At 33.8% G+C, this 18,698-nt stretch overlaps 4 protein-coding genes across 6 annotated transcripts in view; 3 read left to right on the plus strand and 1 right to left on the minus strand.

The window, feature by feature from the left end:
• LOC125214778 (K(+) efflux antiporter 6-like) overlaps positions 1-1,558 on the plus strand; it is a 5,477-nt gene extending 3,919 nt beyond the window's left edge. Inside the window, exon 11 of the mRNA XM_048115930.1 lies at positions 1,535-1,558. Within this exon, the coding sequence (XP_047971887.1) occupies positions 1,535-1,558 (24 nt within the window). The remainder of the gene's footprint in view (positions 1-1,534) is intronic.
• Positions 1,559-2,352: 794 nt separating this feature from the next.
• Positions 2,353-3,237, plus strand: LOC125211611 (abscisic acid receptor PYL2). The gene has a single exon (XM_048111482.1). It carries the CDS (start codon positions 2,431-2,433, stop codon positions 2,995-2,997), a length of 567 nt encoding a protein of 188 aa, XP_047967439.1. The 5' UTR covers positions 2,353-2,430; the 3' UTR covers positions 2,998-3,237.
• Positions 3,238-7,689: 4,452 nt separating this feature from the next.
• LOC125213044 (homeobox protein ATH1-like) lies at positions 7,690-10,709 on the plus strand. Of its 2 annotated transcripts, none has more exons than XM_048113394.1 (5): positions 7,690-8,388; positions 8,901-9,689; positions 9,754-10,109; positions 10,187-10,247; positions 10,335-10,709. In XM_048113394.1, exons 2-5 carry the CDS (start codon positions 8,922-8,924, stop codon positions 10,497-10,499), a joined length of 1,350 nt encoding a protein of 449 aa, XP_047969351.1. In that variant the 5' UTR covers positions 7,690-8,388; positions 8,901-8,921; the 3' UTR covers positions 10,500-10,709. The 2 variants fall into 2 exon arrangements, with proteins under 2 accessions (XP_047969351.1, XP_047969352.1); XM_048113395.1 differs by having other exon boundaries at positions 9,771-10,109.
• Positions 10,710-10,907: 198 nt separating this feature from the next.
• LOC125211535 (protein NDL2-like) lies at positions 10,908-14,406 on the minus strand. 2 transcript variants are annotated; one of them, XM_048111371.1, is made up of 11 exons: positions 14,214-14,406; positions 13,278-13,377; positions 12,767-12,864; positions 12,556-12,653; positions 12,407-12,467; positions 12,238-12,324; positions 12,042-12,119; positions 11,888-11,944; positions 11,744-11,799; positions 11,527-11,662; positions 10,908-11,434 (listed from the first exon to the last, which is right to left on the minus strand). In XM_048111371.1, the coding sequence occupies exons 1-11, from the start codon at positions 14,271-14,273 to the stop codon at positions 11,213-11,215; spliced, it is 1,053 nt and encodes a 350-aa protein (XP_047967328.1). In that variant the 5' UTR covers positions 14,274-14,406; the 3' UTR covers positions 10,908-11,212. The 2 variants fall into 2 exon arrangements, with proteins under 2 accessions (XP_047967328.1, XP_047967329.1); XM_048111372.1 differs by having other exon boundaries at positions 12,556-12,644; positions 14,214-14,405.
• Positions 14,407-18,698: the final 4,292 nt, after the last annotated feature.

The raw sequence follows: 18,698 nt of genomic DNA on the forward strand, positions 1-18,698 counted from the left end.
TTGATTCTATCGCTTTCATTTTATCATTTTATTTGAAAATTACTCATCATATTATGATCATCAAAAATGTTTTACTCAATCTGTTGTGAATTAAAAATGTTGTACTACAATTTTGAATATCTTTTTTTTTTGTTAGAACTTAAAAAATGACGGGATATAATTGTGCATGGAGATAAAGCCGAGACAGTTTTTTACAAATATAACATGATATGATAATTTTGAATAAAATGTTGAAATGATAGTGCACATACTCAAATGCTAATTTAATGAATCCAACCAAGCATTAAAACACTTCTTTATTTATGTATTGTTAAAAGTGAGGAACTATAGTATCAGTATCAAAATGTATTGTTAAAAGTGAGGAGTTCAGGGGTTAGACCGTTGCAACAACTATCTCAATAAACCAACGATGGATTTGCTAACGTTCGAGGTGATAAGTAATATTGAATTGTCATAACTAATTGGTGAATTTTATTAAATTTGTTTTGAACCACTCAAACTATATTATTAAATCATATTTATATTTAGTACCAACAAATTTATATATTTAAAATATAGATTTTTTTTAATAATAAATTTATTAAATAAATTGAAACATGTAATTTAAGATATTTTAACTTTGAGCCACAACATATATAGAGGTTGAATTAGCATTTGTTTTTTATGCAACTATTAGTTTCTAAACTTATTTGATTATATGAGTTTTTATTAGTTTAATAAATTATTAATATAATTTATGAGTTTAGAATTTGATATAATTATATTATTTCTCATTTCATAAAAGTATATCCACATTTTTGAAATAGTGCAGGTAGAAAATTGATTTAGTCGTTTCAATATTTATAAATTTTAGGCTAGATTTTAAATATTTATTAGTTATGAATCTTTTCAATATTTGTAAATAATAATTGTGTATATAATTGATAGTAACATTTTTAGTTATAAGTAACGGTCATTTGATTTGACTAAATTTACTAACTCAGATATGTAAATTTTTAAAAAAGTGTTATTGATACTTTTCGTTCTTTATAATCTTATTGTTATAGTACATACTTATTTTTTAAAATTGTAGTTATATGTGCGCTTTTTATTTGTTTGTAGTTCATCATTTTATTTTTTTTCGAGACAATGTTGTTGTTCCCTAACATTTTATTAGCTTTTTATACTCTAGATATATAAGTCTAATAAAATAATATTGTCACTTATGTAATGGTATTTTTTCCTAAATATCTTTAATCCATTTTATTTTTTTTCGAGACAATGTTGTTGTTCCCTAACATTTTATTAGCTTTTTATACTCTAGATATATAAGTCTAATAAAATAATATTGTCACTTATGTAATGGTATTTTTTCCTAAATATCTTTAATCTTATATATGCAATGATATTGTCACTTATTTTATTTGATCTATTCATAGTATTTTTTTCCAAGTCGCGCATAGCGCGTGGGTTAACACTAGTCACACACACGTGAAGACAATATTATTGCATGATATAATCTCTTGATTGGTGATAATATAATTGATGAATATAGGTAGCATACTCTAAGTTGAGCTGACAGTACATACAATAGGATTGTGTATATGGTGTATAAAATAATATGAATTGTAGAGTTGACATAGATTATGTGTCTCTGTGTAAACATATATTAATGCTTTCCAGTTATAGTCATGAAATACAAGATGCACCCGCTGTATTTTCCACATTTAATATATAGATATTCCTTTCTTGGAAAATTGACAACTGACAATATATTTTTATTTCACAAACCCCAAGGGCAAATCTGTCTTTACATTTTATGTCTCCCCTCTTCAACAAATCAAAACCCTAAACACACTCCAAATCCCAATTTCCCTTCCCTAAATTTCCATAAATTCTTTGTTAATCCTACAACTTTAAAATCAGTCGAAAACATTAAAATTTTAATTTATTCACATTTATCCCATCACAAAAAAAAGTTAGAGAAATTGTACCCAAAAAACATCAATATTACTAGCTAGTGAATTAATCGATGTCATCTATTCATATCAAAATATTTTAGTCGTAAAATATCAATATATTACACATAGCTGAAACGCATTTTATCGTCGCAAAATAATTCAGAATAAATCTGGCCTATATGCGAAGGTCACTTAATGTTTATCCAAAGTCAAACCAGAATTTCTTTATTCAAATTTCAAACTTCTAATGCCTATTTTCATCATTTTCTTTGAATAAAAATATCCCAAATTGGATGGAAAACCCTAATTTGAATAAAGTTAAATCAAAATCCCCGCATTTTCCACCTCATCATCACCCTTCTCTTTTTTTATCACACTCTCAAATCAAGATTTCGTCAACCCCAATTCTCTCTCTCTCTCTCAATTTCAATTTCAATTTTTTCAATTTCAATCTCAAAATCCCTCTCACTTTCTCTCTCTAGCTCCATCCATGGACGACCACGGCGCGATTCCGCAGGGGCTGACCGCGGACGAATTCGCGCAGCTGGAAAGCGTGATCCGCACCTACCACACGTTCGACGCATTGCCCAACACATGCACGTCGCTGATCACGCAGCGGATCGACGCGCCGGCGGAGGCGGTGTGGCCGCTCGTCCGCCAATTCGACAATCCGCAGCGCTACAAGCACTTCATCAAGAGCTGCCGCCTCACCGGCGACGGCGGCGTCGGCAGCATCCGCGAGGTCACCGTCGTCTCCGGCCTCCCCGCCTCCACCTCCACCGAGCGCCTCGAGATCCTCGACGACGACCGCCACATCATCAGCTTCCGCGTCGTCGGCGGCGAGCACCGCCTCAACAACTACCGATCCGTCACCTCCGTCAACGAATTCAATCGCGACGGCAAAACCTACACGATCGTCATCGAATCGTACATCGTCGACATACCCGAGGGCAACACCGGCGAGGACACGAAGATGTTCACCGATACGGTGGTGAAACTCAATCTGCAGAAGCTAGGCGTCGTGGCGATCGCGTCGATGCACGGCGGCGGCGACTGATTCCGATTCAATTTGGGGGTAAGGAATAATGGTGGTGGTTGGATTGGATTGGAATGGATGCGCATTTGTTTTTTTTTCTTTTTTTTTAAAAAAATAATTAAGTTAAATGTAATATTTGAATATTTAATTTGGGGGTATTTGATTAATTAGTGGCTAGAATTGAAAAACGAAATGGTTTTTCTTGGTTTGTCTCATGCAAGTTGGAAGGAATTATTTTTAAATTTTCTATAGTTGCTTCAATAGTTGGAGTGGATTTGTTTGTTGCGTTAGTTTTTTTTCCCTTTCCAATTGTTGACATTTTTAAATTCAATAAATGATTGGCTCATCATCTAAATTGGACTTACTATTTATATGCTCTCTTAGTTAGAGAGAAATAGCAATATTAATTGGCAATTAGATAATGCTCAATGCCATCTTGAATTAATAGTCTACACACATTCTATTCTTAGTGTGTGTTCAAACTTTGCAACGTTATGTTACGCTTCAAATTTCATTTGGGTATTTTTCTGTGTTTATTTTTAGCTCATATTTTGTGAATCTTGAAATGATCAATTAGGGTGGTGGCTCCATTTTTGGGCATTAATTAGATGGACATATTATATATATCTAACCAAATAATGCTGTCTGCGTTGGCTTTATTTTTCATGTCTATAGCAATCGTACGAGAAACCCATGAAGTAAAGAAAAAGAATCATACATTATCTTGACACATATATAAATGTCACGTAGATATATATGTCCAAATTTTTAAATCTCCTTATCATTATAAGAAGTTGTTCCTTTATCCATGAATTCATTACCTTCCAAAGATAAGTGTGACCAAGAACCACATTTTGTGTGTGTGTGTGTGTGAGAGAGAGAGAGAGAGAGAGAGGTTTTGTTAATTGTAATGGCAAGTAGGTGAGCAAGTTGCATAAAAGCAATTATGGTTGTGGCTGCAAAAAAAATATGTCAACCCCATAATTCAATGGGATGGACAACTTTTGTATCTTGAGAAACTTGTGAAATTTTTCCTACCTTTGGAGACATCAGACATGTGATATAACACCTGTAATATACTAATATAAATGTATAGTAGTATCATATATGTACCCTTATCTTGGATGGTGTTGAATATAACATCTTTAATATAGTAATACAAATATATATAATGATGTTAAGAGGATATAATTAATATTGAAATTGAGAGTAGATAAATCTGCCGGATTCAATGATTACTAATAAATGAGGTGAATTATGTAGCACTGGCCACTGATGATGGTCAAAATTATTTGATGAAAGATTAATGAAAATATGTGGTCAAAGATGATTTAGGGCATATACCAATTAATTCATATAAGATCCACTATCTTAAAGTTGTATTCTATTTTCCCTTATAATATTTGCTCTGCTGTTCATTGTTAGATTATTTAATTTTAATAATTACTACTATTATTATAAGTAATATTAATAATAATGAGTTTTTTGTTAAATTTTTCAGAGGACATAAAACCAATTATGTGTTATAATTAAAGCTAATATCAATATTCATAGTACTGATAAGCCCATTAAATCAAGTCCGGCCCATTGAATATATATATATATATATATATTGGGTCCAATATTTTGGTCCATCTGAGTTTCTGAGACGACGTTTTGGGCCTTAATTTTTAACTTTAACTTAATTTGTACAGAGTAGTATTTATTGGACTCCAAAAAATCACTATTTTAAATTAATAAACTAACAATATTAAACGAATAGGACAGATGCAATAAGAAATTTTTGTATTGTGTGTGAAGTAGTCAAGTTTCATAAAATTAGCTAATTTTTCGTTCGCAAAAGTCTTTGTAATGAGATCATACTATAAGGTATAGTACATGTCACTTGTAGTCGGAAGAGGGAAATTTTTTATAAAAGGAAATTTTCAATTTGTTAATGTGTTTGTATAATCTGGTATTTGAGGACCTGATGAGTTGCACATATCTCACTTGAAAAAAGCAACAATTTTCTTATATAAAAAAAATATTTCAATGAATTTATTTGGAAAATAATTTTCAAAGATGTTTGGTGAAATTGGGCATTAATAATTGCAACAGGGCATTTATATTTTCCTGTGTGTGATCTTTGACGAATTTAATGTGGGCCAAGATTGTAGCATATGTTACTACTACTATTTGGTAATGTCGTGTGCACAATTGGAAAATTTTAGTCCATAAACTTTCGAAATTTTAGCCTAATCCACTACTTCAACTATTTTCTTTTGTGGGATTTGAGGGTATTAAACAAAAAATCAAACAAAAATCTTGATTAATATCTTGTTCAATTATAAGGATAATAGTATGCCTAAGGCCGTAAATTATTGGAATAAGACAATTAACGTTGAACATTGCAGGTTTCGTCGTTTTATGAATTACTCTCTTCGTCCCGACTAAGATGACACATTGCTTAGCCGGCACGGGATTTTAGGAGTTATTGATTAAATTGTTTAATTTGAGAGAGAGAAGGTGGGTGTGAGTATTAAAGTAGAGAGATAAAGAAAAGTGGATATTTTAATAAGAGTGAGAAAAAGTGGTTGAGTGTAATAATTGGAGAGAGAAAGTTACATAAAAAAAGGAAATGTGTCATCTTAGTTGGGACAAACTAAAAAAGAAAACATGTCATCTTGAGCGGGACGGAGAGAATAGTATTTTTCCTTCAATTTATCGTTAAAATGTCATGCTCCAACAATGAGTACCTAACTTTAGACTACTACTATTTCAGAATTAAATTAAAAATAGTTCGAAAATATCTAAATTATGGAGTACTAGTAAGCTAGAAAAAGTTGAATTAATCACATACTAGATTATTTGATAAAATTATTCAACTCATCTTCACAAATATACTCAATGCATACATCTTGTCATTCAAGTACAACTCTCTCTCCTCAATTCTGCAGTCTGAAACTCGTAGCCCAAAAACCGTACAAAAAAACGAACACAAGCAGCAGCAGCAAAAATCAATTTAAACAGAGGAGTAGTAATTGCATATTGGCATGCATTGTATAATAAATCCTCCTAAGATTTTCCCTAATATTGCTTGCATCATCATTGCACATGTCCAAACACTCCTCATTTCTCTCTCCTCTCTCCTAGACTCAATGCTGCAATAGTATCTATTGCTTCCTCTTATTATCAATAATGGTTGCCCATTTACCTATCGAACTGCAATTCATTAGTCAATAGTATCATCACATGAAAAATAATTGTGTAAGCGTCTATAGAGTCTTTGTTCTAGTGGCAAGGAGCTTAGAATTATTGTATAAGATGTTGAGTTCGAACTTTTTTAACATCAGTTGTAATTTTCTCCTCTTCATATAGGAGTTAATTTTTTATTTTTTTTAAAGTATCATCACATGAAATATTTAGTTCTCCGATCTTTTAAACAAAGATAATCATTTTACCAATTGAACTACAATTCATTAGTCAATAGTATCATTAGTCTTCCTCCTCCTCCATATAGGAGTTATTTTTACTTTTTTTTTTTTAAAGTATCATCACATGAAAAATTTAGTTCTCCCATCTTTCAGACAAAGATAATCGTTTTACCAATTGAACTGCATTCATTGTCAATAGTATCATTAGAGTGACCACAATGGTGGCCCTCTTAGGCATGCCCAAGCCACCATTTGTTGGGCATGCCCAACAAACTTGGCCCTGCCCATGAATTGTTGGCCACTACAATGTGGCCCGGAGAGCCACCATTTTTTGTTATATTTCAACAAATAAAATTATTTTCATACATTTTTGTTATATTTTAATATTACTTGAATAAAAATTATATGCCTATAATAATTAAAAAAATGCATACTTTTAAAAAAACGCATACTTTTAAAAAATGCATACTTTAAAAATTACTAAAAAAAATTGAAACCAAATTTATAAATCAATTTTCGAAATTAGGGTTTAGAATGGGAATGATAAAAAAAATGGGAGGAAGTAATATTTATAAATCAATTTTTGAAATAAAAAAAAAAAAAAAAAAAAAAAAAAAAAAAAAAGGGCGGGGCCGCGGTTCTCGGCCCGTGCAGTGGCGAGCCGCGGCAAGCGCCCAAGAGCCTCGGCCTGGCCGAGAGCTCGGCTCTCTCTCGACCACCCCCCTGGACCTCGTCCACCCTGCGGCTCGATAGTGGGGGGCCGCGCCTTGGCCAACTCCGGACCAAGGGCCGCTACCCTCCCACTGTGGACACTCTTAGTCTTCCTCCCTATTTGCTTTACGGCTTAACCTAACTACTTGTTACATTCGGGCATAAAAAAGGTTTTTTTTTTTTTCCATTTTATCCATTTCAATTTAGTGTACTAAATTCCTCATCTTTTCACACACAAAGAGAGAGAGGAGTGTGTGTTGATGTAATATCTGCTATTGCGATATAAAATGACGTCGTTTAATCGTCAATGTCAATATATTGATACCCGCCTCCATCATTATTCATTTATGTCACCAAAATTGTGATGTGTGCACCAACTTAAAAATACATTGGTTCAAAAAAATAATCAACAATTCCAAATTTTTGAAATATCATGATACTGTTATTAAAATTTTAAATCACACTGTACCAAAATTTGACAAAAATGTACAATTAACCCAATAATAGTGGAGTATAAAACTAATAAATAGGTCCATTTATTGTCATGTAAACCACCCTACTACTAACCTCTCCCTCTCTCTATCTCAAACAGGCCATTATTTAGCTTGCTTTTGATGAAAGCCTTTATATTGCCATGCACTTTTAAAAATTCAGTCCCAAATCAAACAAACCATTGGTTAATAACTCCCTCTCTCTCAATCTAAGTACGAATCTATCTATTTTGTGTTAAAAGAAGAGTTCTTTTAAGAAAGAGAGGAGATCTGTTGTGAACGATTCTTGATTTCTTTCTGACCCAATCTCTGCAATCCCTCAGTTTCTTGGGCTTTGCAATTTTTCTTGGATGAAAAGAAATCCCACTTTTCTTTTTTTCTCAGAAAAAATAAATATACTAAAAAACAGCTCACTTTTGCAGTAGGTTTTTGGCCTTTTATTCCTTGTTGTCTTGTTTTCACAGAATGGTGGTGGGGTTTTAGTAAGAATTCTTGCAAGAATTAGTAGAATTTTTAGAGAGAGAGAAATAGTGTTTTTGTTGGTTTTTCTGATTATTATAAACTGTTCAGGAAGAAAGGGTAACCAGTGATTTCCTACATATGGTTGTTGTGATCAGTAAAGATCAAACCTTTACTTTATTTTAGGCTGTTTATCATTTGCTTCCCTCTAAAAGTAATTTTTAGTTTCTTGCATTATTGTTTTTTGCTTGCAATCAATCAATCCACTGAAGGGGAAACTGCATTTCACCTGAGATCTTTTCTTCATTGCAAAACACTACTTGTTTGAGGATAATAAGGTTTGTGTGTTTATTACTCCATTTTCCTATTTTTATTAAATCTGTCTTTGCTTTTTAGTTAAATAGTTCTACTTTTATGACACTCATTTAAGACTATGAGGATCTCTTTCACAATAAAGTTCAAGTTTTTTTCTAATTGGTGATGTTTTGTAAGAATTTTTTTTATATGATTGAGCAAAACAAATGAAAAACTTGCTCTTTTTTTGTGTTTTGTTTTAGTGTGGCTCTGGTTTTATGATACTCAATTACTCATATAAAGATTTTTCCAACTCTATGATCCTATCTCTTTCACAAGAAATTTTAAGTTTTTTATTGTGTTTAGATGATGATGTTTTGTAAAAAAAATTCATGTATACATATATATAATTGAGCAACACAATGAAAAACTTGGTCTATTTTGTGTAGTGTTTGCATATTTATATACTTGAGTGACATATATCTAACTCTTGCAAGTGAGAATGAAATGAAATATGAGACTCCTCATTAATGTACCGTGTTTTTGCATCTTTCAGGGTTAAGGGTTGGGTTTCAATATGCAATCTAACGCTGCAACGGGGCCACATGGCCCCGTTGCAGACGGGAGCTCGTTGGCCTCGGGCTTGATCTCCCTGAGTTACACTGATTTAGTGGACCGGCATATTCAAAACAATATCATGGCGGGAATTCCCCTGCCCCCGGTCTTTGGGGAGGAACCGATCACATTAGGCCGCGGCCAAATGGTGGCGAGCGGTCACGTTGGAGACGAGTTTTGGACTCCCGGGAAGTACATTGAGGGGATTAGTAGCAATCCTAGTGCTTGTGTGAACCCGATGTTTGAGGCCGGATTTGGAGGCCTTCCGTATGATGCTAGCATGAGATGGGGCTTCAACGGAGGCGTGGATAGCCCCGAGCTTCAAGAAAGCTCGGTCATGATGAACGAGTGGATGCTGAAGGAGCACGAGAGGTTGAGCACGATGGACCCCAACAAGGAGCTGTCATTGAGCATTGCTACACGTCGTGTAGGAGGGGGTTCTGAGCTAAGCTCATCGGGCGTCAGCAGCTACACGTCGTTGGACAGGAGGCGCGTTGGATCAGACAACGCGTCGTGCAGCAGCAGCAGCAGCCTCGCGTTGAACGGATCCAGTTTCTTCCTGGCACTGCAGGAGATACTTGCTGAGTTCGCCTGCTACGCCCTCGAGAGCAGCCAGGGAGCGACGTTCCCTGGCTGCTCGGGTGGGCTTGAGACGGAGCTCTCCGTCTCAAGCAGTACCAACAGCAACAACGAGTCCAAGAAAAAGCATCTCATGTCTTTACTACAACTGGTAAAAAAAAACTAAATTCCATAATCAATCCATTAGTTCTTGATTCTTACCATTTTACTCATAGGTGGACAATCAATACAGCCAATGCCTAGACGAAATCCACACCGTCGTCTCTGCATTTCGTGCTGTGACCGAGCTGGACCCGAACCTACACGCCCGGTTTGCCCTCCCCACGGTCTCTGCCATGTACAGAGACCTCCGGGGGAGGATCAGCAGCCACATCTTGGCAATGGGAGCAGCACGGCACGACGAGGGAGAGACCAGAGAGGACAGGTCGTTCGAGGCATCCTTCGTAGAGAAGCAGTGGGCAATCCAGCAGATCAAGAAGAGGGATCACCAGCTTTGGAGGCCTCAGAGAGGCCTCCCCGAGAGATCCGTATCCGTGCTCAGGGCATGGATGTTCCAGAACTTTCTACACCCGTAAGGCGCCCGACCCCTTTTCGTCTCCCACGCTACATAATCAGAGATCCTTCTAAAAATGCTTCGTAAATTTTCAGGTATCCGAAAGATGCAGAGAAGCACTTGCTAGCATTGAACAGTGGGCTTACAAGGAGTCAGGTGCATAGAAATGATCATTTTTTTTTGCAGTGTTGCTTTGATTGAAACTTGACTATGGTTCATTGATGATATATATGTATGTGACAGGTCTCGAATTGGTTTATAAATGCACGCGTTCGACTCTGGAAGCCGATGATAGAGGAAATGTATGCAGAGATGAACAAAAGGAAATCTCCAAGAAACCAAGAAGATACCAATGGCATCCATAGGAATCTTCTGCGATTCGAGAGCAGAAGATTCACAGTGGATTGATGATGTCTATGACGACGATGAAGATGAAGACGAAGAAGATAGGTATGCCAATACTGCAAATGCCATCAAGATTTTAAGCATTTTTACATCCAAATCGTACATGTTCAAGCTTTGAGCATTGGGATCCATTTTCTTGGTATGTAAGAACTATGTTGTGGAATCTTGAATACTGGAGTAATATTCATTTCTTGACAAGATGGTGTAATTCAATATGATATCAGAACCGGACCAATTTGCGATTTGTAGACAAGATGGTAGGTCAATATGGTATCATGAGTCGGACCCTCAACATAAAATGCATGAATGGTTGGGGGGGGTGTTATGATCCAATTGGGAAGAGAGAATATGCCAAGAATAAATAAACTCAATTTGATGAATATGCCAAGAATAAATATAAAGATTACAAAATGAAATACAACGCCCTCCTTTTATTTTATATTCCCTGCGAAAATATAATTTATTATTGGAAATAGAAATAGCTCTTCTCTAGACTTACAAGTTACAAGTGGGAGAAAAAAACCAAAAAATTAAAAGAAAATAATTTACCCCTTTCTCTCGTGTATATATATTCTTTCCCTTTACCTATTTCTCTGCTGACATTCTTTCTATCTACAAAGCCTCCTATATGGCTTCCTCCCCTGCTATGGTTCTTTCGGGCATGCTCTAGCTCCGTAGTACACAAAAATTTTGGCCATTCTGCGCAATCATCCTCTTCACACTTGTCCCGGGATTCTTGTCTTTATTGGCTTCAACTTCAGCCCCATGCTCTCGGGTGAGAAGAGCTCGGGTGAAATGCTGGTCGGGCTCAACGGACTTCTTGGGCTTACGCTCAAGCGGGAGGGTCTAAAGAGGCCATAGCCCATGAGAAAGTATTCCAGTGGGATCAGCATGGCATCGGGCTGCTCTTCTGTGACCATCGAGCCACATGCTTGAACCTGCAACAAATCCGAGTATGTGGTGAACGTGAGGGTATGCTTCGTATGAGAGTAGTTCCGTGGATAGTTTACTTTAGGTTAGGTTAGCTTACCTCAACCAAGGCACTGAATCTTCTGTCTAGCTTTGAAGTCATGTGAAGAGCTTCGTCGTGGAAAGGAGAGTTTTCGCCAACAAAAATTAAGGATCGACACTTCAATTTCCTCAAGCTATTGCTGAGGTCTGGCCTCCTGCAAGGCAGCAGATGATAAAGGTTAAACTCTATTTTGGGTTTCGAAGTCTTGACCTTCTATAGTGTCAAGGAGGTTTACTCGTTAATAGCTTCAAGGAAGCGCAGCACGTTAGGACTCTGTCTCTCGCCCAACAACTGCAAAAGTTTAAAAATGTAATTACTTATATGAGACTTGGAAATGCTAAAATCGTGATGTGTTGAGAAAAAGAAGCAAGGAACTGACTCTTCTGCAAGACTGGACAATATCCGACTCGGGTACATCAACACCACCACGAACTTCCTGTTGCACCATTGAAAAAAAAAATCCAAATTTAGCATGTTTTTCAAACGAAATGATTCCTTTTAACATTTTTAAACAAAATGAATACCAGACAGACCTTGCTGAAGTATCGCATGAGCAACAGCTCCTTTACTATGCCACACATGCCACAGATGTAAAGCAAATTGGACATCACCTGCAAACAGTTCACCATACTTGTGAAACTTGTAATCTGTCACGTTTTCCAAACCCGATACCGAATTTCTGCAGAGTTAGAACGTGAGGAAACAAGGAGAAACAGGAAAGTAGCAAACCTTGTTACATAACCATTCTGTCCAAGAAGGTGATTTGCACAGAGGGGAAACAAGAATAAGACCCATGACACGTCGTGAGTGTTTCAGCTGCAATAAAGTGGCATGTGATTTTTCTGGTGAAGACACACAACAGATATATGGATGCAACAGGTGAATGAAAACAACTTACAGCAAAAAGGGTAAGAATGTAAGCTCCAGTTGTTACACCCAGGCACATAACCGAACCAAGCCTGGAGATAGATTGAGTGTGAGTTAGCTCGAAACCATGTGCATTGACGTACGTATTATCAATTGTTACAACTTAACCACTAGAATTACCCAAAATAGTCGAGGATTTCAGCAATCTGATCAGCCAATTCATCAACAGTCAGTAAAGGTTCATCAGGGCCAGCGACAGCAGCTCCTAACTGCAATAACTCTTGACAGAAGTGCCAGGTAAGAGACAGCAAAACTGAATGCATACAGTGTCAATGAGGGTGAACTACTTTGTAAATAACTACATAAATTATCAAGGAATTACGAGACTGACCTCATGACCTGGAGGACTGATGTGGTAAATACAGAAGTTGTGGAGAAGGAGAGAAAATGCTTCTGGACAAAAGAACAACCCTTGGAAACAGGACATATCTGTTTGGTGGCATGCAAACAAACAAGTCATATATCAACTGCAAATTTTAGAAGTATAATGTGCTGTAGACTTTAAAATCGCACTTCCAGCATCTTAGAGAAACTGTTTTACTTTGTAATTTAAAAACCATGATATATAAGGCTAAAAATGATCCAAACGCATCTTGTAATATTTCAATCCAACTATAATAACATTCCAAAGAAGAAATATCATGTCCAAATTTGAAGCAAACGTGGCAGCTCAAAAGCAGGTGGCTTAGTGAATAGATATCACACCACAATTTTTTATTTGGTATTACTGTTAAGGAGAAATACATTAGCAAGATTTCAAATCATTGAGTATTCACAATACATCAAAAAATTGGTCGAAATCAACAAATAAAGTTGGTAAGAATTCAGTTCAGTTTCCTTACAGTTTAAAGCCAAATCAGGATAAGTAATAAGAGCTGGCTTGTCCTGGTCTCCAAATACAGCAACAGAGACGGAACCATGACCCGTTTTGATAATATGCTCCTGTAAACCAACATGAAAGAACCGAGTTTGTCAAGATCGGCACCTAATCTCCAAAATACATCAAGTAGAGCAAAATATTCCACCAGCTAATTCAATCTAAGAAATTCTGATTCCACTTGCTTTACAGGAAGCTTTTCTTGCTTATTTAGAGACTGTAACTTGCTTAAAATAATCCAGCTAGCTTGAGCTAACGACTTTCCGTTGAGTAGATACGAAAGTTATGCCATAATATTTACATTTGAAACTTGCTACAGTATTAAGTAAAGATTGAGAATCTGAACCACAAATTGTAGCATGCAAGTATAGTTGGAATCAAAGGAGCTTAATTCTTTTTTTCCTTTCCTCATATCTTATTCCACTCGCACACATACGATCATGATTGATATACAAATAGAGTTAAAAGCAATAAAAAACAGATCGATGGAAATGCATCAAATGTGAAATTCACTTGTCAAAACTAGTAAAACCTGCTTCACAAAATTATGCTACAAAAATAAATTTCTGTTTCCCAAAATGTGATCCTTACTCAATCTACACATCAATGCTACGGTAAATTTGCCGAAACAAGCTCTTTCTCCACTCAAAAAGTCATCGCGAAATGAGAAATTGAAGCACTTTTTATAGAAGAAAATAAAATGCATAAAAATAGACTTCCTTCCAAAAATCCTCCAAATTCAGGAAATTCGCATTGCTATTCAAAAATGCAGCTCTACAAACTACTTCAGCTAATAATTCGCACAACTTCCTCACAAAAACCAATACGCACACAAACAACTTCAGCTGCATATGCACACAATATGTATAAGCATAATGCGAGCGGCGGTTTAGAGTTTGACCTTGCCGGCGAATGGTATGGACTCCATATCAATGGAGACGGATTCGCTGGAGTCCGCCATTGCACTTCCTCTTCCTCTCCTTCAAATTCTCTCTCTAATTATTCTAATCTCCCTCTCTCCAGCTCCAAACGCGTTCGATTTGGTATCATCCACAGCTTAAATATACCAATCCACGTCTCTCTCTCTCTCTCTCTCTCTCTCTCTCTCTACACGTTTATAATATTATAATGTGTAAGTGTGAATTTGTATGTATAGGTGTATGTAGAGGTGAGTTGAGTCCAACGTTTAACTGAGTCACCGACGATTCTGCGTTTGGGCTTTGAATCGGAACAGAGTGGGCCCGGGCCCGATGACACACTGGATTTTGACTAGAGTTAGAGGCCGACACATTTCGCTTGTGAAATGACTCAATTGTCCTCGTCACTCCTCACTGGATTTCTTTCTTTTTTTTTTCTCCTTTTTCCTTTATTTTTCTTTGCATTTTCTCTTTTTCCTTTTCTTTTTCTATTTTATGGTGATTAGGAAAGAAATGTCGCATTTATATGAGATATATTCTATTTAGCACAAATTTAATGTATGATTTATTTTATGAATCAAGTGGGAAGGAATAAAATAAAAATATTTTTTCATTTAGGGAAATGTATCAGTTTGAAGAAGATATCTAAAAAAAAATAACAAATCAGAATAAAAACGAAAATATTCAATATGTGTGTGATGTGATGATAAATAAAATAGAATTGCTTTACAACTTTTTAGGATTCTAGGTGCTTTTTTCTGTGTAATCAACCAAAGATGAATAGTAGAACTCTCTTTTGTCGTTAAGAATGGAGTACTACATTTTGTCATTTTATTTTAGTCTTATTATTTAATAAATATATATGTCGTAATTTATTAACTAATTCTATTTATATTTTATTACTAAAATAAATATGAAAAATGAGATGCATATTCCATTAACTTTTTTTTCTACCGTTCTTTATAAATTTCTTAAAAATTGTATTGATTTTAAATGAGACCGTTAATAATAAACACTAATATGTAGATAAATGGTTGTTCAATATCAACCAAAATTTAGATACAATTAAAATAATCGAAGCTGTAATAAATTCTTAGATAATAGCTATAGATTGCAATAATAAAAGTATATAGATCGAAAAATTATAAATAACGTTTGCCCATTGTTTAAAATAGAAAATGAATAAAATTATGTATTCATGTATTTATGGTGGAGATCCACTAACAATTAATACATGCATGCACAAAATCCAGAGCCTAGATATCAATAATTATTATTGGTAAGGTAATGAGTTTTTTATTTTTCAAAAAATAAACAGTACTACTAAATAATACTATGAACATTAAATTTGAAAATTAGATGTCATATTTTATGCATTAAAAAAGTCACAATATTTTGCTATTTATTTTATAAATTGTAGCCTAGAATCTATTCGAAACTAGGAAAATATAATTAAATTGTATGGAACACTTCTAATAATGGAGAAGAGGAACTAATGAGATAGTTTAATAGGAGTAATCATTACATATATAATTTATATGCTTCAACTTTTGTGTTTTTCAACTATCCTCTCGATTAGTTTTATTTTTTACGTAGGTAAATTGTAAGAGCACAAAGGAGTCAATGGTATATGTATCATATTGAATGATAAAATAATGAGAGCATGAAATAAGAGTCACTATTTTGAACATTCAAGTGAGGTCAAGGCAACAAGTCTTATCGTTGTTTTTGTATTTTTTTCATATATATTAGTTTTATTGTTGTCCTTGCGTTAATTAAATTAAATTCAATTTTTGGAGCGACTATCAATCGCACGATGCACAGCGTCGATCCAACCCTTTGATGTTCGAGTGACGTCTATTGTCCATCGTCAATGACTATCATCGCATCATCTATACCTTTCTATGACCTACATTATATTTGAACCTATGAGATCGCTTGTAGGATCGTGCCATTGGTTAATCAGAGTGTATAAAATTTTTAGCAAAATATACATATAATTATTTTAAAAAATGGTTGAATTGCATGAACAAAAACATCCATTTCAAATTAAGATGAGTACGTCATTTTCTTACATTAACCTCAATTTGGGTTATTCCACAATCCATTTTCATATTACTATTCTTGGTTTAAATCAAATGGTTGGTGGTCTGTAAATTAAAAGAATCCAAAAAAAAAAACCCATCATTTTTATTTTCCTCTTTCCCTAATTACAAAGTTAGGAGTGCATAAAACCACATAGTATATAGTTATACAACAAAATTTATATTTGTATGGAGTTTATTCACTACATGCCAACTGTAAAAACTACTATGTCCGTCTCTAAAAATGGGAACTACTTTCTTAGTCTGTCCTTTAAAAATATGAATTTTTTAATTTTAGAATAGTTAAACAACATATTATCCTTACATATTATTTAATTACAACTTATATCATTATACTGCACTATTAATAATATGGAGTCCGCTCTCTATTAATTACAAACTAAAATAGGACAAAACAACTTCTTATTAATTTATATATTTTGATTAAGTCTGCCCCCTTTGCTTTGATATATATGTTGTAGTTTCTCATGGATTATTGTCTTTGTAGTTATTTTACAGTAATTTTCTATTTTCATTAACCAAAATAATTTATGTAGTTGATATGCATATGCTTCTAGAGATTAGAATCTTTGACTATAGTTTAGTTGTTATAGTGTACATCATAAGTTCCAATGTCCTCTCAATAACCTACCAACCTAATGCATTGATTTACTATTACTACCTTCAAAAGCATTTTAGCCATTTAATGTACCATTCCAAAATAATATTTCATGTATTTCCTAGTAAAGTTTGTGACTATGGCAAAATACAAAAAGTCAATTTGCTTAATAGTTTTATGAGATTTAGTTATTGGTATAGATGCACTTGCAAATTTTTAATCTATGTTTTAGGACCCCAATATGTTATTGCATCCCAATGACTTGGGCTGACTTACAAATATATTTTATTACTATAGTTTATAAATTAAATTTGATTATAAATAGTACTAATATCTGATCTCATTAAATATTGACTTTCGAGGTATACGCGTATCCATTTTACGTGGGAGATTGTCATTTTTGGATCCAGCTGCAATTATATTTTTAAAATTCGAAAAATATTCAGCATTGTATTGGTTTTATTTTTTATTTTCAATCTCAAGTTTCAAGAACCCCTATATGCGTGAGGTCAATAATTTATTTTCTTGAAGGTGTGTGGGTCAAATTTGGAGAATTAATCAAATAAATATATAATTAAGGTTAAAATATACATCGCCTCATGTTTAATAAATTAAATTGAAATTTTAATACGCTATAAATAGATTGTAATCTTTATGAATTTATGAACCACATATAATGAGCATCAAAAAATGATTAAAGATTTCAAATAAATAAATACTAGTATTAACTAAATGTTAGTATTATAGTTCTATATCCGTAAGAATTCAGGCCATTTAATTCAAAGAAATATATGTATTTTCCAATAAAAATGAATTTATGTCTTCCCCCCACCAAAATAAAATAGCAATAAATATATTATACAATGGCGTGCAAGGGAAGAGCATAAATCATTTTCATTCAACTTTTTAGCCTTTTTATACTGAAACAACCACATTACCAACCAAAGACTTTTTGGTTGAGCACTAATATTAATTAGGACTAAATAGTTCTAATAATTTCGTATTATAAAATACTTACGAGATCATTCATTAATCACGACTTATTAGTGTGTATTTTCCGTTATCTGATGATTATATAATACTGATAATTATAATAGTACTAATTAAATAGTAATATTAATGATTAGCTTAGTATTTGATAACTTAGTTGATATGAAGTGACAAATTCTTAATGGAAATGGATATAAATTCCACGAAATAATTAAGACTCGTGAACGAAACTATTATTTCTACTTACAAGTATTTTTATTTTATTTTATCTGATATTCAACTTCTACAAAGTAATGAGTTCTTATAATTTTTTTCCTTCATCACTTTTATCATGTGATGGGACAAATAATGTATAGCTAGATTTCAGATTTGACTATTTAAATAGTATATAATGATAATCAATATAAATGCAGATTTTGGGTGGGTGTCGGTAGATCTATTCTCAGGACTATTATTACATTATTTTTTCTTAAACTATTGAATTATTAAAATCTGGAATAATGACGTAATTAAACTTATTCTTGGTCTAGTAAAGAAATATTATTTGAAATACTAGAAAAATATTGAAATGATTTCATACAAATTTTCGTTTTAGTGTTACATCATACAAATTTTGTATTTCGTCCTAATCTCGTTGAAGTATTTTATTTAATTCATATCTCATTATTAATTTATTTATCAATGTAGTGTATTTAAACTGATTTCACATAACTCGCCATTAATTTTGACAGATAGGAGTACTGCATATATTATTAACTGATGCTGACTAATTAATA

This window comes from Salvia hispanica, chromosome 3 (assembly GCF_023119035.1).
Source record: "Salvia hispanica cultivar TCC Black 2014 chromosome 3, UniMelb_Shisp_WGS_1.0, whole genome shotgun sequence".
In the NCBI taxonomy this organism is placed as follows: Eukaryota; Viridiplantae; Streptophyta; class Magnoliopsida; order Lamiales; family Lamiaceae; genus Salvia; species Salvia hispanica.